Source organism: Myotis myotis, unplaced genomic scaffold, assembly GCF_014108235.1.
Source record: "Myotis myotis isolate mMyoMyo1 unplaced genomic scaffold, mMyoMyo1.p scaffold_m19_p_6, whole genome shotgun sequence".
NCBI lineage: Eukaryota > Metazoa > Chordata > Mammalia > Chiroptera > Vespertilionidae > Myotis > Myotis myotis.
The window spans coordinates 38,612,129-38,633,912 of NW_023416368.1; the positions used below are offsets into that span (position 1 = coordinate 38,612,129).

Genomic DNA, 21,784 nt, shown 5'->3' on the forward strand with positions numbered 1-21,784 from the left:
GCCCGGCTCGTCCCTCCGCCTCGGTCCTAGCGCCGCCCCGGCCCGGCCCAGGGGGAGGTCCGCCCCCCCTTCCCGGCCTGCCTCGGGCGCCCCCGCGCCCCTCACCCAGCGCCCTTGCGCCCGCGCAGATCTGCCCCTCCGCTCTCCAGGCCTGTCCCACCCGCGTCCCAAACCCTCACCTCCCGTGGCCCCAGGCCAGGTGCTCACCCTCTGCCCCAGCCCCAGCCTCACCAACTCAGTTTCATTCTTATCAGCTCCCGGTCCCAATCCCACATCCACTCACTTCAAGCCGGCCCAGCCCCATTCCTTGCTTAATTTCTCTCTATCCGGGCCTCTTCCCCATCCCTGCTCCACCCCTACCCCCAGCCCCCAGCCACAAAGCACACACCCCCATCTGCTACCCAGCCCCACCTCTGAAAGGCCCATTCCTAGTCCACCACGGTCACTGTCCATTGCCATCTGCATCCCAACCCCAAATCCAGCCCCATTTCTTCCCATCCCAGCAGCTCCAGCCTCATTCCCAACTCCACGCTTAACATGCACCTCCCCCACCCCACCCCCCAATTCACGAATCCCCATCCCTAGCTGCACCCTCCTCAGTCCAGCCTATGCTGTTCCCATTCTGATCCCAGTTCCCAAACACACCCCTCCATCCCGGCCTCCTTGACCATTCCCAGCCCAGCTCACATCATTACCCCAGCATTGCCATCCTCTTCCACCACCTCTGCCCCACCCCTGCGCGGAGCCCCCCTCCCAACCAGCTGCCTCCTGGGCCCTGGAACCAGCCAAGGAAATCCTTTGCCTTGTCCCTGAGCCTCAAGCCTCCCAGAGTAGACTTCCTTCTGGAAGTAGCATCTGACTTCTGAGTTGGCCAAGACGAATAAGAGAGTAAGTAGCGTGTGATTGGTCTCCAGCAGCGGTTCCCAGTGCTTGAGAGAACAACCCTCTTAAAATTCAAAACATTTTCCCAGACCCCTGCCTGGGAAACTCTGTGCCCACTATGCCCATGGACCCCTGGCCCTGGCAGTTTCTCCACAGCCCACACTTGGAACAAGGTCCGAGGATTTGGGAGAGGGAGGAGACCCCCCCCCACCCCCACCCCCGCAGGGCTAAAGGGAACTGGGACAAGTAGGCAGAGGGATGTTGGGCCTCAGCCTGAGGCACACAGCTGTTGAGTGGTAACGTCTGCATGGGAACCCACGTCACTGCAGCACACCACATACCCTCGTCACTTCCCCTTCCACATGTAGCGGCTAGCCTGGCCTGGAATTTAGTCAGAGTCGCTCCTCAGGCTATAGCCAGCTAGAGGGTGTAGGGCAGGAGTCAGGGAGTAGGTGTCCTGGACAAGGAGGAAGTGTATCCCGTGCAGTAGCATCCATGGTCAGGCATCCTTGTTACATAAAATTCCTTAAGGCTGAGAGACTGAAGAAAGAGGCTGACAACTACATTATATTACGAGTTTATTAAGGGAACTTACAGATGGGCTGCATCTTGGGCGACGGCAGGATGAGGTGGGTACCCTGTGTGCCGAGGGGCAGACACTAAGGGGTTACTCATACAGGAAAGGGCAGGATGGAGGGGTATTAGGGTGTGACCCTCCCCAGATAAGAGGAAAATGCTTGCTTGTGGGCAATGGTCTATTCCAGGAACCAGGACAAAGTGAAGCATAGGGGAGCGTTGATCGGACAGTCTCTGAGGGGACTCATGGGAAGTGACCTCTGTTCTGGCCCTGATCTAGCTGGCCCCAGCTGAGGGTCCAGCAGCAGTCACCTCACTGAACAGTCAGAAAGCCAAAGGGTTCAGTGACTGATCTGGAATCGTTAAGAAAGGCTCCACTGGGGCTGCTGAGCTGGCAGGATGTGGGCCTAGAGCTGGCTGAGGGGTGTCTTTGCCAATGATGGGGAGAGCCTCCTGAGAAAAAAGCCAGCACTGAGGAAAGTCGCGCAGAGAGATGAATAGAAACTCCTAATAACACCCATGGTACCAGATCCCACCAAATCTGAAGTCATTAACCTTTTCAGTTAAATGAGATAAATTCTCCGTTTCTAATGAAACTAGTTTGAATTGCATTTGAAAGAGTCCTTCCTGATCTACTCAGTCCCCAAGTAATGGTCACTTTTGTCAGTGGCAAGAAGGTGAGTTGACCTTCTAGTCCAGGGGTCCTCAAACTTTTTAAACAGGGGCCAGTTCACTCCCTCAGACCGTTGGAGGGCCGGACTATAGTTTAAAAAAAAAACTATGAACAAATTCCTATGCACACTGCACATATCTTATTTTGAAGTAAAAAAACAAAACGGGAACAAATACAATATTTGTATTTGCATGTGGCCCGCGGGCCGTAGTTTGAGGACCCCTGTCCCCCAGGCTTTGATTGGCACCCAGGCTCGTCCTGGTGGCCCCCCTGAGCACTCTGTAGAGACCCCACTGCACAATGGCCCCACCTCCCAAGTTCTCCTCAGGCTCCCAGCAAGCTGCTTGTCCTCTCAGCTCCCCTGGAACTCTACACACACCCCGACCCCCCCACCCCACCCCACCCCGCACCACCACCAACTGGGGAGGAGCCCCACCTCCACTCTCAGGGTTGGCTTTGGACTCCAGTGTGGCTGCTGCGCCCCTTAGCCCACAGCCTCAGCTCCCTTCCCGTCGCATGGCCACATGGAGGGCTGCGGGGCTGTGTGCATCTGTGCGTGTGCCAAGGCCAGCAGCACTGAGGCAGCACCAGTCACCAGTTCCTGCCTCTGTTCTCTGCAGCTGGTGAAACAGTTGCTTGCCCTCCACTGCCTCTCCCTGCTGACTTCAAATGCGCTCCAGCCGCTCAGAGCTGGAAAAAGCCTCTCTCCTGCTGGCTGTCTTTCCAGTTCCCACTCAGACCCTGCCCTGGGCTCTGCCCCCTCAGCTGGGGAGACTGATCCCCAAGGGTGCTAATGGCCCCCCTGCCTGACGCCGGGACATTTCCCAGTCACCATCGCCCAGCCTGCACCCAGCTTTGGAACACCGTGATCCCTGCGATTCTGTGGGGACAGGCTGAGGTGCAGTGCGGAGCAGACCCTCTGATGCTTGGCCCCACAGACCTGGGCCATTCTGGCTGGTGGTTCTGGACAGGCTGTTTCCCCTCTCTGAGCCTCCCCGTCCCATACCTGAAACATGCCATTGATGCGATTTCTCTTAAGTGCATTTTGAGGATTAGATGAAATTGAGTGATTGCTCTGTGGGTGCTGGCAGAGGTGACCATTCAGAACAGGTACCCCATGCTTGCTTTTACTTCCTTCCATCTAGGAGAGCCCCTCTTTCTGAGGTTCAGCCCCAGCTCTCTGCTCTTCACTTTCCCCTTACATTCTCCCACCTTCCCTCTTCCCAGCTTCCCCCTCCACCCCTCTTGGCACTCAGCTGAGTGAGTGGACCACAGCCCAGGCTTCAGAGAGCTGTCTGCACTCTCTTGACTGCACACTCCTTCTACATCCTCCCCCCTCCGCCTTGTCCCTCTAACCCAGCTCTCAGCTAAACTGATCTGGTCAAATGTTACCTTGTTGCGAAACGCCTTTGGACGCCTGGCTTATCTGCCTGCTTGACACTGTTGGCAGTTTCTGGAAACACTCCTGCCCAGCCCCAGCCACCCCACCAGACCACCAGGCCGACAGGCCCACAACTCTCGTCTTTGGCGGCTCCTGCTTCCTCTGCCCAGAGCTGTGATGCTGGTGCTTCCTGGGCTCTCCTCTCTTATCTATGCTGGGGCCCTGGCTGGCCTCACACTGCACTTGGCCCACATTTATTATTTTTTTAAATAGGATTTTAAAAAGAAATCTTAGTTGCCAACATTAAAAAACCAGATTTCACATAAAGGTCTGGATCTCTGGATGCTGTTAATAAACTGGCAGATCAGGCCACAGCTGGCATTACCATGTGGCAGCACGAGGCTGAGGCGGAGGGTGGCTGCCTGGGAGAAGCCTCTCGCCAGAGGACTCCCAGCAGCACTCACCATCCACCCCTGTGATCTTACTCGCTTGTATCCATGGAAACCAAGTGTGGACTGAGGGCTTCATGGTTCAAGAGAAATGGTAGGGAACACATTTCATTGTGGAAGTGGAAGATACTGTTTAATATGCTCCGGACGTCTGTGTTGAAAGAAAACCCGTATCCCTCCTGCTTCTCTCTTGGTAGACCTGCCTGGGTCCAGCTCCCAGCGTCCACAGGCATCCGTTAGAAACATCTGTGATGACTGCCCCAGACCTGTCCCAAACTCATTCCAGAACTGAACCCAAGGTGAATCCAGACTTGAATCTTCAGCTGCTCCCTGAATGTCTCCTACATGTTTCACAGGCACCTCATTCAGTCTTTTAACAAACATTTTTTGGCCTTTCACTATGCGCCAGGCACTGACAAGACATCATGAAAATAACACAGGAAGCCCTGTACTCATTGCCCAGGGTCCTCAAGAGAACAGACCCTTCTCTTCTCTTAAAGGGGAGGGGCCCGAGTTATCGAGAACACCAACTTCAGATGTTCATGCCAAGGAGCCTGAAGGACAGGTGGCCATGGATATGCTGCGTGGTCCTGGCCTAGTTTGGGCCCTCTCTTCAGTCCCTTTCCAGTCCAGGCTTTGGGCCGGAGAGATGACAATCCCCCTAGGGTGGTGGAGGGCACCAGTGAGAAGCAAGAGCCCCCACATAGGTAAGGCCAACACCAGAGTCTCCAGGTGTCCAGGTACCAGGCAGAAGTGAGCCTCCCATTTCAACTCTTCTCTGAGCTCCACACCAGGCTGGACCAGGATCCCCTTCTGTGGGTACCGTGGCCCAGCATATGGAATTCCCCTGCCTCTCCTCTGGCTGACCAAGAGCCCTCCTTGTCCCCATCACAAGGACCATTAGGATGGTTAGCCCTAAGAAAACCAGCTTAATCTCTACCCTGATACCTGCCTCAAATCCCACCACTCCTCATGCATAGGGAGGAAGCGCACACAGCACACAACTGGATACAGGTTTATTGTGGCACTGGATGTGAACAGGGGCCGGTGTGGCCAGCACCGTGTGCAATGGTGGTGGAGGGAGTGAGGGAGATAAAGGGGGTGAGGCAGGGCCCAGGGAACCCCAGACTCGGGCCAGGGGTCAGGGTTGGGGTGACCTTTGCCAACCCGACCCAGAAATCTGGTGGGATAACTCCAGAAACAGTGACCCCTTCAGCTGGGCAGGGAGAGGCAGCCGTGGGCTGGAAGGGCTCACACGTGGGAGAAGGCATGGCTCTTGCAAAGGGGTTTGTCCTTCTTAGAGTAGAAAGTCTTTCCTTCCAGGTTGATCTGACATATCTGGGGACAGCCAGGGTCCAGTCACTTGGGGTTGGAGTAGCCGGAAAAGCCCCTTCCCGACCTCTCATGAATCCCAGAGGCAGGCAGTGGAGGAAAGCAGGTGGAGAACAGGGTGCGGGGGACCCAGGACTGAGGGGGCACTCACCGCGCACACAAAGCACGTGTCATGCCAGCTGAAGCCCAGGGCCTCCAGGAAGCGGTCCCCGGCGTCGATCTTGAAGTCACAGCCTCGGCATTTTGTGCCAAACATCTTCTCATAGTCTGGGAGGGAAGGAGGCAGAGAGGAAGGAGGAGCTGGGTTCTCACCTGCCTTGGCCACGCCCCTTTTGCCTGGCCCTGCCCCTTATTTCCTTTTTAAAAAATGTTTTTATTGATTTTATTGACTTATTTTTTTAAATATATTTTTATTGATTTCAGAGAGGAAGGGAGAGGGAGAGAGAGATAGAAACATCAATGACAAGAGAGAATCATCAACCGGCTACCTCCTGCACACCCTCTACTGGGGATTGAGCCTGCAACCCGGGCATGTGCCCTTGACCAGATTTGAATCTGGGACCCTTCAGTCCGCAGGCCAACGCTCTATCTACTGAGCCAAACCAGCAAGGGCGGTTTTTTGTTTTTTTATTTTAGAGAGAGAAGGGAGAGGGATAAAAACAACGATGAGAAACATCACATCTATTGGCTACCTCCTGCACACCACCTAACGGGGATTAAGCCCGCAACCCTGGGCATGTGCCCTAACCGGGAATCAAACCTGGGATCTCTTGGTTCATGGGTCAATGCTTAACCACTGAGCAACACCAGCCGGGCGGCCCTCCCCTCTATTTCTTACCTCGCTCACAGTAGGGCACCCCTTCTTCCATGTAGAAGGCCCTGTTCCGAATGGGTGTCTTGCAGGCTGTGCAGGTGAAGCAATGCACGTGCCAAGTCATCTTCAGGGCATGCATGATTTCCTGGGAGGAAATGACAGTCAACTGGCAGCTCAGCCCACTCCTTCCTACGGTAAATGTGACATCTCCCTCCCACTCCCTATCTCCTACCCTGAGGTCTCCTGGTGACGTCCACTATGCCTCTGACTTGACATGTCCAAAGCTCAGCTCCCAATATCCGTACCCCTAACCTGCTCCTCCCACAGCTGTCCTCATCTCCATTTTTGGCAACTTCATCCTTCCACCTGCACAGGCCAAATTACCCGCTCACACCCTATATCAGGTCCACTAGGGAATCCTGTTGGGCCCACCTTCACCATGCATCCAGATCCTGACCACTGCGCACAGCCTCCCTCATGCAGGGTGTGAGCCTTGGACATCTCTGGTGAGATGACCCCATAAAACCAGCGTCTGCACTTCTCCCTCTGCTCCTACAGGCTGATGTTAACCTGAGCCAGGCCACATCCCCTCTGCTGGAATCCCCGCCTGCTCCACATTTCTCTGAGCAAAAGCCAGACCCCTGTGAAGGGCCCAGAGGCCAGCAGGTCTAGCTTCTGTCCCTTTGCTGCCTCTACATACTAGTAGACTCTCGCCCATGGTCAATGCACCACACAGCATCTTGGGGCTTCACACCAGCTGCCCCTCTGCCTGGATTGCTCTGCCGCCCTGTTATCTGCAAGGTTCAGCCCTCACCAGCCCTCACCTCTTTCAAGTTTCTGCTGAAATGTCACCTTCTCCATGAGGCCCACTCTGATAACATGGGTTCACACATTTATTTAAAAATGGAGGAGTGGCCCTCACTGTTTGCTTCAGTGGATAGAGCGTCAGCCTGCAGACCAAAGGGTCCTAGGTTCGATTCCAGTCAAGGATTTGTATCTTTTTTTTTTTAATATATATTTTTTATTGATTTCAGAGAGGAAGGGAGAGAGAAACATCAATGATGAGAGAGAATCATTGACTGGCTGCCTCCTGCACGCCCCCTACTGGGGGGATCGAGCCGGCAACACGGGCATGTGCCCTTGCCGGAATCCAACCTGGGGCCCTTTAGTCCACAGGCCAACATTCTATCCACTGAACCAAACCGGCTCGCGGGCCGGATCCGGCCCATTTGAAATGAATAAAACTAAAAAAAAAAAAGACCGTACCCTTTTATGTAATGATGTTTACTTTGAATTTATATTAGTTCACACAAACACTCCATCCATGCTTTTGTTCCGGCCCTCCGGTCCAGTTTAAGAACCCATTGTGGCCCTTGAGTCAAAGTTTGCCCACCCCTGGGCTAGGGCAAGGGCATGTATCTTGGTTGCAGGCTCTCCCCTAACCCCCCGCCTGGGCCCTGGCCAGGGCTCGTGCAAGGAGGCAACCAATCAACGTGTTTCTCTCATATCGATATTTCTGTCCTTCCCCCTCTCTTCCGTTCTCTCCAAAAATCAATGGAAAAATATCCTCGGATGAGGATTTTAAAAAATAATAATAAAATAAAAATGGAAGAGTGTGGGCCAAGCTAGATCTGAGTGTGGCCAGCATCTAGGTCTCAGATATACCATCTCTGCCCTCCACAACTTCTATGTCACATCTTACATCACATCACAACCACCTGGGCAGGACTCACTGCCCAGAGAAAGCGACATGCCCCCAAAAGACAGCAGAAATGGGTTTTGTGCCCGTCTCGTTGACTCCAAAGCTGGCTCTTCCCACTGCCTACAATAGGACAGGGGCTCCAGCAGGATGTGGGGGCCCACAGCTGGGCCCAGTGGGTGCATGGCAGGAAGGCAGGCTTCTGCTGGTATTCACAAGGACCTGTGAGCAGTACTGTCTATTTTACCCCGTTTCCTAAATCTGTCTGCTTCTCCCACCCCCATGCCCCTGACCTCAGCAGCCTCAGCACCCCCTACCCCCCATCTAGGTGTCTCTCCTTGCCTGGGAGGCTTGGTGAGGCACACCTAACCTCACCAGCACCCCCAGCTCCAAACTCCTAACACAGCCCCTGCCACCTCTTCCACCTCAACTCACACTTTCCCGGGTGTCGCCTTATGACACAAGTTATTCCTTCTGCCTGCAGCACTGTCCCTGATCCTTCTCCAAGTTAATTCCTACACATTTAAAAAAATATATTTTTTATATTGATTTATTGATTTCAGAGAGAGGGAGAGGGAGAGAAACATTAATGAGAATCACTGATCAGCTGCCTCCTGGGGATCAAGCCAGCAACCCAGGCAAGTGCCCTGACCGGGAATCTCCTGGTTCATGGGTTGACACTCAACCATTAAGCAACACTGGCTGAGCTAATACCTACACATTTTAAGTTCAAGTTAGAGGTCACTCCTTCAAGTGTTTACTGACCACCTCCTACATAAGGGCACAGTATGACGCATGAGCAGCCCAGGCGGTGTTGAGCGTCAACTTATGAACCATAAGTCGGGGTTCGATTCCCAGTCAGGGCACATGCCCGGGTTACAAGCTCGATCCCAAGTGTGGGGTGTGTAGGAGGCAGCCGATCAATGACTCAATCATCATTGATATTTCTGTCTATCCCTCTCCATTCCTCTCTGAAATAAACAAAAATATATTAAAAAATTTTTAAATAAGCATGAACAAAATAGCCCATTCCCAGCCCATGTTCATACCTGGGGAAGACATGGTAAAAGGACTGGGGGTAGTGAGTAAATTGTGCAGTGTCTAGCCTGGTGGGAAGGGAGGGCATCAAGAAAGGTGTTCCTCAGGAAATCATGAGTCCCAGATGAGAATGAGGTAAAGAGAACGCTAGTGTTCCTGCCAGAGGACACCTGTGCAAAGGCCCTGAAGGGGCGGGGGGTGGGGGAGACAAGCACCTGTGGCTGGATTACCAGGGTGAGGGAGGCTGGTGGTGAGTGGTGAGCCTTGAGCATGGGGTCCCAGATCAGAATGAGTTCTTTCTAATGTGTCCCCCATTCTCCAGAGCTTCCCTCCAACTCCACTGGAACAATTTAACTGCCCTGTGCCTCTCCCCATTCTCCACACTGAGCTCTGAGGACAGGAAGTCTGCAGCGCTGGGCGCAGGCAGGGTACACAGCCCATGGCAGGTTGGGGAGGTCAGCCTCCTGTCCCATCGAGCGTGAGGGTGCGCCCTAGGGTCTACCAGGCCCTGGAATCCCTGCAAGAGGGGAGCTGAGGCTGCAGGGCCACTCTGTGGAACCACCAGCCTGGGCAGGGCAGGAGCAGTCTGCCATCAAAGCTCACTCCAGAACCCAGGCCTCAGCTCCTCATCTGTGGCCTGGGTGATAAACCTGCCCACCTAGGACTTGGAGGGAGGGGCCAGGGGAGAGTGCAGTATGACGCCAGTAGAAAACCCAGATGCCCAGCTCAAGAGATCCTGGGATCCAGCCCATTTTCCAGAAGAGTCAAATGGATGTGGCCTATTCTGGCAGGGAAATGGTGTGATCTTGGACAAAATTCCCTCATCTATCAGAAAGAAATAACAAAACTGACTTCATAGGATTGTGAAGCTGGATGCCTACACACAGTAAGTGCCACATGACCTGTCACTACAATGACGAAGACTGATAATGTCCCATTCTCCCATCTAATGATGAAACCTCTTTTTGCTGGGCACACGGCTGCCCCACATGGACTGTAGCCTCCCTTGAAGCTCAGTGGGGTCATATGACTGAGTTCTGGCCAATGGAATGGAAGCAGAGGGCTGGGTGGCAGCATCCTCTAAAGAGAGCTGACATGGGCCTCCCATCCCTCCCTCCCTCCCTTCCAACGTCATGCTGGCTGGAACATGAAGATTTTGGCTAAGCCCGAAGCCATGGACTGTAAGTGGTAAGTAAACCTGTGCAGACAATGGCCGAATAACAAGATCTAGGAGCCTGGGTCCTTCTACCAGTCCTGGGCTGCCCACCTCTGGACTTTTTAAAAAATATGCTTTTAATTATTTCAGAAAGAGGAAAGAAGGGAGAGACAGAAACATCAATGATGAAAGAATCACTGATCCACTACCTTTTATACGCCCCCTCCACACTGGGGATCAAGCCTGCAACCTGGGCATGTGCCCCGACCTGGAATCGAACTGTGACCTCCTAGTTCATAGGGCGACACTCAACCACAGAGCCACACCAGCCAGGCTGGACTTTGTTAGGCAAGAAATAAGCTGCCATCATTTTGAATTCTCTACCACTTGCAGTCAAGGTAACCTAGTATGAGCATCACCACAGAGCTCTCTGGCTACGGCTGGCAGCTCTGCCTCTGGACCCAGAAATAAGAAGCATGAGTCCAAGCTGGAGTCAGCTGGGCCTGAGGCTGTTCCCAACTCGTACCCCAACTCTGAAGCGTCTTGCTCCTGAGCTCTGAGGAGTTTCCGTAAGTACAACAGTAACCCCCTCAGCTTGTCATCCCTGCCTGTTCTGTACCCTTTTCCCTGGCTCTGCCTTCAGCCCGATACCCTCCGCATTCCCCTCCCCAGTGTGAACTCCTGGGGACAGGACACATGCCTATCTCTTCACAAGGTGTCCCCAGCATGGGGCTCACTGCCACACTTAACAGAGAGAACTAATGAGGGAAGGCCGGCAGCCCATCACCTTGAGCCATGACACGTGCTGACCTAAGTCCCAAGCCAGCTCCAGTGGCAGCTCGGTTGCCCTGCAGGACACCCGGCCAGGCTATGCTGAGTGTGTAGTCTCAGTGGTAAGACTAAGATTTTGAATCACAAGTGTTTGAGTGTGAGTTTCTGGCTTTGCCACTCAATAGTCCTGTGTCCTTCAAGCACACCAAGTCAGCTCTCAGAGGCTTCATTTCCTCATACCTTAGGGGTGCAGACACTGAGGACCAGCCTCTCAAAAGACTGTCACAAATAACCCCCTTCTCTTTTGTCTTCTGCTCTTATGAGTTTGCTCTGAGGCCCAGGTGCTCAGCTCTAACCACTGAGATGAAGATGCACATTCCTGGTTTTTCTTCCAGAGTTAAAAGGCAAAACTTCATTAAAAAAATACCATTTGCCCCTCTGCCTCCTTCCTGTCTGCAGCAAGAATATAAGGCTGGGGCCTTGCACAGTCACCTGGCAACCATGATAGGGTAAGTTTGGGGACAAACGTCTATAGGCTAAGAGCAAAAAGGCAGGAAAAGCCTAAAGGCATCTATTCCAGCCCTGCAATTTTTGACTCCATCTCTGCAGTGGGCTTTTCTGTCACTGCAGCCAAGTGCAATGCCACAGCCACAGCTTGTTTCAACCTGATCCACATGTACTTCCCTCCTTTGGGGAACATTATGCTAGTTTTAATTCAGGGAACCAGTCTTCCCCCATTCTCGGCCAACTCCCGCTCCAGGGCCTGTGTCACCAGGCCAGGCCAATCAGAGACACGGGACTTGGGTCAGGGATGGGCATGTGACGCAAGCCAGGCCGATGAGCAGCAGCACTGGCAATCTTGATGCATCAACTGGCCCAGAAGTGAAGCTGACATTCACTCTGCAGTGCTAAGCTGGGGAGGTAACCTGGAGCTGCTGTGGCTCCATTTTTGCTGCCTTCTAGGGAACAGAAGCTGGGAATGAAGCCAACAATGAAAACAGAGGCAAGTAGTAGGAAGAGTCCTGATGACCTCGGGACCTGCCATCAGCTGGGCCTGAAATTTAGCACCCCTTGGGCTTGCCAGTTATTTGAGCCAATACACCCTTTTTTGTTGTTGTTAATACTCACCAGAGGATATTTTTTTCCATTGATTTTTAGAAAGAGAGAAAGGGAGGGAGGGAGAAACATCAATTGGTTGCCTCCCACACACGCCCAACTGGAGACCAAAGATCAAACCTGCAACCCAGGTAGGTGCCCTTGCCCTTGACCAGGAATCGAACCCACAACCCCTTGTTGCATGGGCTGGTGCTCTAACCACTGAGCAACCTGCCAGGGCTGAGCCAATACACTCTTGCTCAAGCCCTTTTGGGTAGGATTCCGGTCATTGTTAAAATGATCCTGGCTAATGCAAAGTGAGACCAAAAGAGCAACCCATTTATTATGCTGCTACGGATCAAAAGGGCTCATGCAGATAGAGCCCCTCAATGCCAACAGGGTCAGATGCACCTTCCCACCCACCTGCCAACCCCACTCACGCCTGTGATCTTTTTCTTGCACTTGGCACAGCTGGGTGCGTAGCGCATGTCATAGCAGGGTGGGCAGAAGATGGCACCCTTCTCCTCGAAGAAGCCGCCCTCTTCAAGGACCATCCCACACTGGCTGCACACAAACTCCTCGGGGTGGTATGCGTGGCCCAGTGCCACCAGGTAACGGCCCCTGAGGGGGAGGTGCGGGCAGTGAGAGGGAGAGTATACAAATGAGGTGGGAGCGCCTGGCCCAAGCCCGAGCGGGTTTACTGAACACCAATTCTGAAGCCTGAAGGGGAAGTTCATTCTCTGCATTTCCCAAGGAAGGGAGAAAATAGGCTTGGGAGATGACTTGCCCAGTCACACAGGGAGAATAATGAAGCTGTATCACTTTATGACATGAATGGGGCAGTGTTGGAATAGGGAGGAGGGTTATACCGGGTGGGGCTGCTGGCTTGGGCCCAATGAGATGAACATGAGGAACTAGGGCCCTGCAGGGCAGAAGGCCCAGAGTGTCCATGAGTCCTGAAGACCAGTGGGTACCTGAGGGGATGCTATCCTGCTTGCCCGCTCCGTCTGGCCTGGGGGGAGGTCCACAGGTCCCATGCTCTGCAGAGTATCAGAGCGACAGGAGGCAAGAGCAGGGGTGAGCTGAGAACTAGAAAGCCTCTAAAATCTGGTACTTTGATTCTGGGGGGAGGTTTGGGACTCTGTTGGACCCCAGAAGCAGTGCAGAGAAGGAGGGACCCCTGGCCTGTCTGCAGAGCAGAGGTTAAGTAGAGAGAGACCAAGCAAACAGGAGGGAGAGAGGCAGAGGGGCAGGCCCTTCTCTGCCTGAGAGCAGTCAGTCTACGGGTGAGCTCTGATGCATCGCCGGCACTTCCTCCATTGCACTGGGGCAGACACTGATAAAGACTGATATGGGGAGGGGAAAGTGATGCAAGATTCAGAATCTGAGGACCCAGGTCAGGTCCCTACCCCCACTCCAAATGGGAACTGAATCTTTATCCTGTGCAATGGCAGCTGAGATGAGTGGAGAGACAGATGGGGGAGCAGCGGTCAGAAAGACACTAGGATAAGGCATCAGGACAAGAAAGGAACAGGGCACCCACCGGATGACCTTGTGGCACTGGTGGCACACAGGAGTCTTGCCATTGCTGCCACCGCCCCCTCCTGTGCCCCCTCCAGCAGCTGCCTGCACGATGGAGGTGCGGTTCTGCAGGGGCGTGGGTGTGGCGGGCTGGCTGTGCCGGGTCAGCACTGTGCTCGTCTTGTCCGGGGCGTAGCGCTCAGCAAATGCAGGGTCCACAGCCCAGGGTGGGCGGCTGGTCGGGCTGGGGGTGGTAGGGCCTGCCAGGGCCAAGGAAAGTGGCTCCGGGGGGTGCCCAGTGACCCCAAGTGACAGGGATAGAACCCAGGGCAGCTTGGAGGGACCCACCACCCCCATCACCTGGAGGCCACCCACCCTTCCCCAGACCCAAGCCCATTCTCACCAGGCCAGGGTTCCTGGGGTGTAGCTGAGGCTGGGACTGGGGCTTCTGTCCTGGGCACCTGGCTGCAAGATCTGCCATTCAAGGCACTGCACAGCTGGGTCTCCTAACAAGACCCCACCCCCCAACCTCAGTCCTGTTGGCCCCATGGGAGAGGCCTGGGTGCATGAGAGCTGCTGGGCCGGACTCCAGGTCCCATGGGTAGGGCTGGGCCAGGCAGCTTCTCCCAGCTAGGATGCAGCAGGCCTGTTTGTTGCACAGGGCTGGGAGGTGGAGCAAGGATCTTGCTTCCAGGGCAGCTCTTGGGACTTCCTCCTCCCCAAGATCCAGCTCTGAAGGCAGGACCCTCTTTGTCAGGTACCACCTCCCACCGAGACCCAGACTGGCAGGGCCCACACTGGGTCTAAACAATCTAATACCCCACACGTAAAATACAAACCAAGCCCACAAAGACAGAGGCAGAGAAAGGAGGAATGAGTGTTTATTTCCATGCCCGAGCCAGGACAGACCTGGTAGACAGCAGTACCAGAGGGCACAGAGGGAAGGCAGTGGCAGATGAAGCCGGGCCTGTGCCAGGTGGGCAGCCAGGGCCAGGCCAGCAGGAGGCTCAGGACAGGAGCAGACAAGAGGTGGGCCAGGTAGGCAAAAGCTGGAGGCACCAGGGGTGTCCTGGGCAGGGGGAAGAGAAAGAGAGGCGAGAGGACAGCTGGCCAGCCAGCGCCGGGCTACGACTGCACGTTGAGCACGTGGGCAGAGCGCTGGTGGTGCCAGTCCCGGAGGCGGGTGTAGCGTGGGCTCTGCAGCTCCAGGACATACTTTTCCCTGAGGGGCAGAGAGAGAAGGAGGAGGAAGTCGAAGGAAGGAGAGATAAAGGGAAAAAAGAAAGGAGGAAGGAAGGGAAGAAAGGAGAATGGAGCCCTGGCTGGGGACCCCCAGGAGCAGATACAGGGTGGTGGCTGGAATGGGAGAGGCAGCAGATGAGAAAGAGGGACTGGTGCCTGCCCTTTTACCTTGACTTCTTCAGGTGCTCCTCATCCGGGTCTTGCACTGAGAAAGCAGAGGCAGGCATTGACCGAGAGAAAACAGAGGGCTAGCCCAGCCCTGAGCCCTGGCAAAGGGTTACAGGGTGCCTAGCCAGCTCTGGCTGAGCCCAGGTCCAGGCTGTGGGCCAGGAGGAGAGTTTGTCCTGCCCCGGGCTGCCACTTACTGAACTCGGTGCCCGTGAGGTGGGCAAGGATGCGGAAGGAACGGGATTGGCCCGTTCCGGGCCGTGGTCGCCAGTCTTCCGTGTCTTCCATCAGCCGCTGCTTGCTGGCATCTGGGACCAGCGGTCGGAGCGGCTGTCTGTGGGGAGGGTGTGGCTCAGGACCTCATGCCAGGGGTAACCAGTGGGGTAGCCCCTCCCTGGAATTTGTGCATGTGGGCTATAGTGATGGGAGAGTGGGTAAGGGCAAGGCCAGGACCCTGCTGGGTGAATGAGGGGGTAGGGTAGATAAGTGAGAGGGAGCCAGGGTAGGAAGGGGCCACCACCCAGAATGCCAACAGGAAGGAAGAGAGGGACAAGCAGAGGGGGCTCACTGACTTGTCAGGGGTCTGCACCTGTGAAGGAAATAGACAGATGGGACAGGTAAAGGAAAAAAGGGACAGATACATGGGAAGAAGAAAGATAGCACGGGGTCAGAGTGGCCAGGGGCAAGGCTGCACTGAGTGTCTGAGGCTCAGTGGGCCCAACACCACACCCTAACCCCGGGGTGCCAGCAGGGGCCGCTGCCTGGCTCAGAGCTCCCAGAAGGGCAGTGCTTGGGCAGCAGCCATATCACCCTAGGAGGGACCTTAAACCTGCAGCCCCCGCCCGGGCCGCCAGGGGCCACTGCCACACAGTGCCAGCGGGGCTGGGGTGCAGAGCAGAGAGAGCAGCAATGGGTGGGCTTAGCGGGTGGACTTAGCGTGGGTGGTGGGCGGGCAAAGCTGACATACCCATTCTGCTGTGGGGTGCTGTCAGCCAGCAGGGGCGCCCCGAAGGGCCGCGCTGTCTTGTTGAGGGAAGTGCTGGGTGCAAAGGTGTACCGCGGGGGGTCCGAGGCAGGGGTCAGGGCCTGGGCGGAGGGGGGAATGGGAGGGGGCCTGGGCCAGAGCTGCGGAAGGGGCGCCCCCTCCCACCGGTGCAGAGGACAGTGGTGCTCCAGCCCCGCCCCTACACGTCTGGATGAGGCTTTAGTGGAGGGGGTGACTCAGGTTTCAAGGGGCCCATTTGGGAGCAATGATTTCAGCCCACCAGTGCAGCTAGCAGCACAAGCCTGGTAGAGGTATTGTGGACAGACAGGCAGAGATGCGTGGGGCAGCCCTGACCCAACTCCCAGTTCCCCACACTCTCCCAGACTCCAGCTTCTGCCCCTGACCCCTGGAAGGGGGTACCGAGGCGGCTGTGCAAGAAAAGCAGGCCAGCCAGAGTCCAATCCCACCCGCCCAGATGGCCCAGGCCCTGTCGCCTACCTTCCGAGGTTTGCTCTGAGCCGGCTGGGCCCTGGAGGAGAACAGGAAAGGGTGACAGAGAGCCAGGACCAAAGGCAACTCACCTGCCAGGGGGGTCAGAGCCCTTATACCTGCTGAGACCCAGGCTGAGCTGCTCCCCACAGGCTCGGATCTTGTTTTGGGCTTCAATGTGCGTAAGGCCTCCAGCATTCTCGCCATCGATACTCAGCACCCAGTCGCCAACAGCTACCCCAGCCTGTGCAGCTTTGCCTCCAGGCGTGAGCTGTGAAGAGAGGAGGGTCAGGCGAGCACAAAGACTGCCAACGAAACTGAGGCCAACAGTAGTCAGCCTGCCTGAGCTGCCCGCTTCCAGACACAGAGGCCTCTTCATTCAGCATATTGTGGGCAGCTGCTGGATACTAGAGATCTGGGAGGGGTGGGGCTCACCTGAGCTTCACAATCACCCCGTCTATTTAGTTATTCACCTCCATGACCCTCCCCACAGTAGACTCTAGAGCAGGGGTGGGCAAACTACAGCCCGCGGGCCAGATCCAGCCCGTTTGAAATGAATAAAACTATTGAAAAAAAAAAGACCGTACCCTTTTATGTAATGATGTTTACTTTGAATTTATATGAGTTCACACAAACACTCCATCCATGCTTTTGTTCCGGCCCTCCGGTCCCTCGAGTCAAAGTTTGCCCACCCCTGCTCTAGAGACTGCTCTGATGTCAATACGCTGCCACCCTCAGGCTAAACCCCAAACTTCTCAGCTCCAACTGGCCTCTTGCCCAGGCTGTTCCACCTACCAGACATGTCCTCTGGCTTATGCAAGTGGCAAGTTCCTCCCTGACGCCCTGGGAGCTCTCACTGACCTCTTGCGCTCCCAGCACCCTGTGCCGGGGCCACCACCAGGGATCTGCCGGGATCCCCTGAGAGCCAGGAATAGGCTCCATCGTCTTCAAGTTCTCAGTGAACAATGCATACCTGAGGGGGCCCATGGTGTCGCTGTGGCTTCTTGGCTGTAAATGTGTCACCTCAAGCCCTTCAAGTGCCACTCACCCTCTGTCCAATCCTTTGGGCTCTGGTTGGGGACCCCTGGTTACTGTGGCAAATGAGGAGCAATAACAGGATGGGAGGGTCACCCAGTGTGGGCTGAGACCATCAGGGATGACTTCTGAGAAATGGTGGGTCTTGGTGACAGGAGTGGTGTGTGCTGCCCAGGGGGTGAGAGTCCACTTATGAAGGACTCCAAGGCAAGGGGAAGGAAACAGGACTGGGCCTGGAGGTTAGGAGGTTCCATTAGCAGTTTGAAGGCCTAGGTTATGGTTATTTCTCAGGTCTCCGATAGACTTGGCCCTGATGAAACCCACTGGGCCCTCAGCAGGAGCAACCCAGTTCATGGGTCTAAGCTCCCAGGATGCCTGGCCAGAAGATGCATTGAGCCTGGCATTGAGCAGGTTCTGTGGGGAATAACTAGAAGGGAGATTCATACTTGGCAGCTGGGGGTTGGAGGGTTTCAGAGGTACAGGCTGCCCAAAGCCCCAGGAGGCTCCTCAGGTGTGCAGGTACACAAACTGAATTGAAGCAGAGAGAGGGGAGGCAAAGAGACCAGATGCAGAGACTAACAACACTGGAGTAAGGGAGAGATGGGTTTGATGGCTGTTTCATGCTTGGGAGGTTGGAGGGGTAAGGCATGGGTGACTCCTTCTTCACCTGCTAAGTGGTACGAACACAGCTTACATTTATTGAGCACCTAGTATTGCCACATACTGACACTGAATCCTCCAACAACCCTGTGGAAAGGAGTCTAAGATTATACCCACTTCATACATAGGAAAACAGAGAAGTTAAGTAACTTGCCTCAAGTTGCCCAGCTAGCAGGAGGTAGGGCCCAGACCCTACTCTAAGGCTCTGCTACACCAGGCCAACTCTGGTGAGTTTTAGGGCCCAACTCAGAGGTCAGCCTACCGGAAAAACTCCCTGATTCCTTGGCTGGGTTTGGAGCCTGGATTCCCTATGTTACCTTTAGTTCAATCCAGCCCCTTACAATGGGCATAGGGAAGTAACGCCCTTGAAGGGAAGTGACCTATGCAAGGTCATGGTGAGTCAGTAGAAGGGAAACCTGGTCCAGCCACTCCCTACCCACAGGGCTGGCTCCTGGGAGATATGGACTGAGCCTGAGGTGGGGATCTTGGGGTGGGCAGGAGCAGCTGGCTCCCAGAGTTCCGACAACTTCCTTCCCAACAGTGGGAGTGAGGACAGGAAGCACATGAAGGATAGGGGAGTGGTCAGAGAGGTGGAGAGAACAGCATGAGAGCTGGGAGGGCAGGAAGGGAGTGGGGGATGGCTGGAAAGAGAAGCAAGGAGGCCAGAGGGACCAAGGAGGGGAAAAGAGCCAGAGGGGCTGGACACTGCATGGGGTAAGGGGTGAGTCAGCCTGAGGGCTCCACTGAGCAGCCCAACCCCCCAGTCCCAGACATTACCTCATCTCCCAGGCCTGGGACCACAGCCAGCCCTAGCCCCTCCCTCCTCCCTCCATGCTGGGGTCAGGGGAGAGGGAGAGGGCTGCCCAGCTCATAAAAGACCACCCCACCCACCCACCCACCCACTCACTAGGGCCCAGGTCCAACTATAAGGCTGGGATTAACTGTTGGCCTCATCCACATGCTAGGGCTGCTGACAAAGGAGCCAAGAGTACCCCCAATAGGCCACATCTGGAAGTCCAACCCGCAGGCTACTATGCTGCCCATCCCCACCAATGAAAAAACTGAGGCCCAAGGCTCCGCAGCCACAGTGGCCAGCACTTTTCCAGGGAGGGGGTGTGGGGTAGGTTTTCATGGCTGGCAAGGCTTGAGGGTTGTATAGGGGTGGGTGTGTATGGTAGGAGGACCACTGCCCTTAGCTACCCTGCTGGCAAGGCAGTTGTCAGGGGAAACCGAGGAAAGGTTTGTGGGAAAAACAGTGACTACCTCCCTGCGCTGGCCATCAAGCCCAACACCCACAGACAGACTCCACCTTACAGCTCCTCTCAGGCTGGGCAGTGCCTGGACAATCTTCTGACCCCCTCCGGGCGGTGCTTGTCCTGGGCTTCCTGCCATCAGCTGCCTGTCCACTGGGTGCCTGGGTGGGCCCCTCTGGGCAGGCGGATTGGGCACAGAAATTCCCCACCCTTCATCACCCCTAGACCACAGTCAGAGACACCGGCCCAAGGGCTGGCCTCACTGTCCCTGGGCAGGTAGTTTGTTCTCTGTACACCACAATTGACCCTACAACTGGAGCCATGGCCTGGTGGTCACCAGCTGAGGCACCCACCAAGGTGGTTCAGGGGTCCAGACCGAGGCCAGCCATTTTTAGCTCTGCAGGGGCCTGCCACCAGTTGTTCATCCCAGTGTGGGGCTGCATTCTTGGGCTTATAAGGCAATCCCCCTGCCGCAGGGAGGAGCCAGCCTGCAACTCCGCCCCCACCAGGGCAGGCTCTCAGGGGCTGAAGTCAGAACCCTAGAGCCCATTCCACACCTACTTGGGGTCAAAGGCCACTGCAGCCTGAATGGGACCAGTGGATGGGAATGGAAGTCCTCAGGTAAGCTGGAGAAACAACCCCACCCACCCACAAAAACTGCAGCCATCCCAGGGCCTGAATTCTAATCCCTGCTTGGCCAAGAAATCTCCAAAGGAGCCCTTCCAATTCAGCCCTGAGGCCCCTCATTTGAAAAACAGGTGATAATGGCTATTTCCTGGGTGGCAATGAGGTAGTAGTGAGATCCTGCAGTCAACACCCTGCCTGTGGCCTGGCAACAAATATTGTATTACTCCCTCAAGCAGCTTACACACTTCCTAGAGACCTCAGGCTCCCCTCCTGCAGAATGGGCCTCAGAGGCGGCCCCAGGAGCTTTGTGGAATGGCACCAGGTAGTGCAGTGCTGGGGAAGCCTCTCCTAGCATCCACCTAGTTAGTAATCCTTGTAACAAGTGCCCCCGCCCCCCCCCCGCCCCGCCCCCCCCCCCCCACCTCCGGACCTGGACACCTCCTGGGTTTTGGCCCTGGCTCCAATTCCTTCCATCATCCACAGGAGACCTGAGCATCCAAAGACTCCTGGTATAGCCCTCCCCCAACCTAGGCTCACCCGGGAGATGGAGAGGGGCACATTGAAGTCCTTGCCCCCTTGCAGCCGAAAGCCCCAGGGGGCTGGTCCCTCAAGCACCACCTTGAAGGAATCCATGGTGCCTGCCCCTGAGAGAAGAGAAAGGTTAGTAGCTCGCATGGTAGGGCAGGTAGGCACAGCTTGGAACACCAGCCTTGGACTGGTGCCAGGCAGGCAGGGACAGACGCTGAGCACACCCAGATCACCAGTAGGCAAGCACCTAGTCAGGTTTGGCTGTGCTGCTGCAGACAGGGGCAAACCCCATCCTCCCAGGGACTGGGAGGGTGAGGAGAGCCAGCATCCAGGCTGGAAGTTCTGTGCATCCAGAGCTAGTGGCGCGACCTTCCCCCAAGCCAACTTGGAGTCTCGGACAGCGGGGTGAGTCAGGGGCCGGCGTTCCTCTCCCCCGCCCCCAGGTCCCGGCAGGCAGGCCGCGGCTGGAGCCTGGTCGGGCTATATAAGGCGTGTAAGCTGACACTGTGCAGAGCCAGCGGAGGGAGCACCCGGGGGCTCGGGACTCAAGGGGGAGGGGTGAGAAGGGAGGCGGCTGGAGTGGGTCCTAGTCATTCCGGGACTAGTCGGGGCTCCTGGGAGCCATGATGGGACATCCCTAGGCGCTAAGGGAGGAGGGGGAGGCGGCGAGGGCGCGATCCCGGCGGAGATCGGTGGGGGTCGGAACCCCAAAGCGTGGCCAGTAAGGGAATTCATCCCGGAGCGCAGCGGAGGTGGTACCTTCCATAATGGCCTGCTACCATCCAGATGTGACTCAGTTTCCCTCTGGCCCACCGCCCGAGTCCTATGCCGCGACCGAGTGCCAGGCGCAGGAATCAGCGCAGGCGCCGATCCTCCTAGCCGCAGCCGGCTTCGCCGCAGGAAGGCGGGGGCGGGGGCGGGGGCAGGGGCAGGAGCCCGGGCCCGCGGGAGGAAGCTCAGCGCTGGCCACGACCCCTAAAGCCCTCTGTGGTCCCTAAAAGCCCCCGGGTCCCTGCCTGGCCCAGCCCCAGCTGCCCCTGCAGCCGCCTGTACCTGTTCGGCCCCGCCGGGGCACTGCTCGACGGCGGGCTCCCAGGAGCCGCCTTGGGATCGGCCGCCGTGTTCTGGCCCCGCCCCCGCAGCCGCCGTCCGCTTTGAGGCCACGGAAAGGGGCGGTGTCTGAGGCCACGCCCAAGGAAAGCCCCTCCCGCCGGCGGCCTCTCCCGCCACGGGAAGCCCCACCCAGTCCTTGGCCTCGCCCAATCACGAAGCCCGATCACGCTTCGAGCGGAAAACAAGGCCCGCCCAGGTCCCCTCCGTGGGGCGGGGCCTTGGCTTCGCGAAGCCGCTCGCCCAACCGCTTGCGCCTCCTGCTGGCCGAGTGAAAAGAAAGCAACCTTCGGAGACAAT

At 56.3% G+C, this 21,784-nt stretch overlaps 1 protein-coding gene across 5 annotated transcripts; it reads right to left on the reverse strand.

Annotated features, from left to right (window-relative positions):
• Positions 1–4,962: 4,962 nt before the first annotated feature.
• Positions 4,963–21,550, reverse strand: PDLIM7 (PDZ and LIM domain 7). Of its 5 annotated transcripts, none has more exons than XM_036315518.1 (13): positions 21,428–21,550; positions 20,384–20,490; positions 16,391–16,542; positions 16,281–16,311; positions 15,765–15,883; positions 14,995–15,131; positions 14,798–14,834; positions 13,791–13,852; positions 13,410–13,647; positions 12,307–12,487; positions 6,132–6,252; positions 5,445–5,560; positions 4,963–5,299 (listed from the first exon to the last, which is right to left on the reverse strand). In XM_036315518.1, exons 2-13 carry the CDS (start codon positions 20,477–20,479, stop codon positions 5,213–5,215), a joined length of 1,377 nt encoding a protein of 458 aa, XP_036171411.1. In that variant the 5' UTR covers positions 20,480–20,490; positions 21,428–21,550; the 3' UTR covers positions 4,963–5,212. The 5 variants fall into 5 exon arrangements, with proteins under 5 accessions (XP_036171411.1, XP_036171412.1, XP_036171410.1 ...); XM_036315519.1 differs by lacking the exons at positions 15,765–15,883; positions 21,428–21,550 and adding exons at positions 15,370–15,386; positions 21,134–21,276; XM_036315517.1 differs by lacking the exon at positions 21,428–21,550 and adding an exon at positions 21,134–21,273.
• Positions 21,551–21,784: the final 234 nt, after the last annotated feature.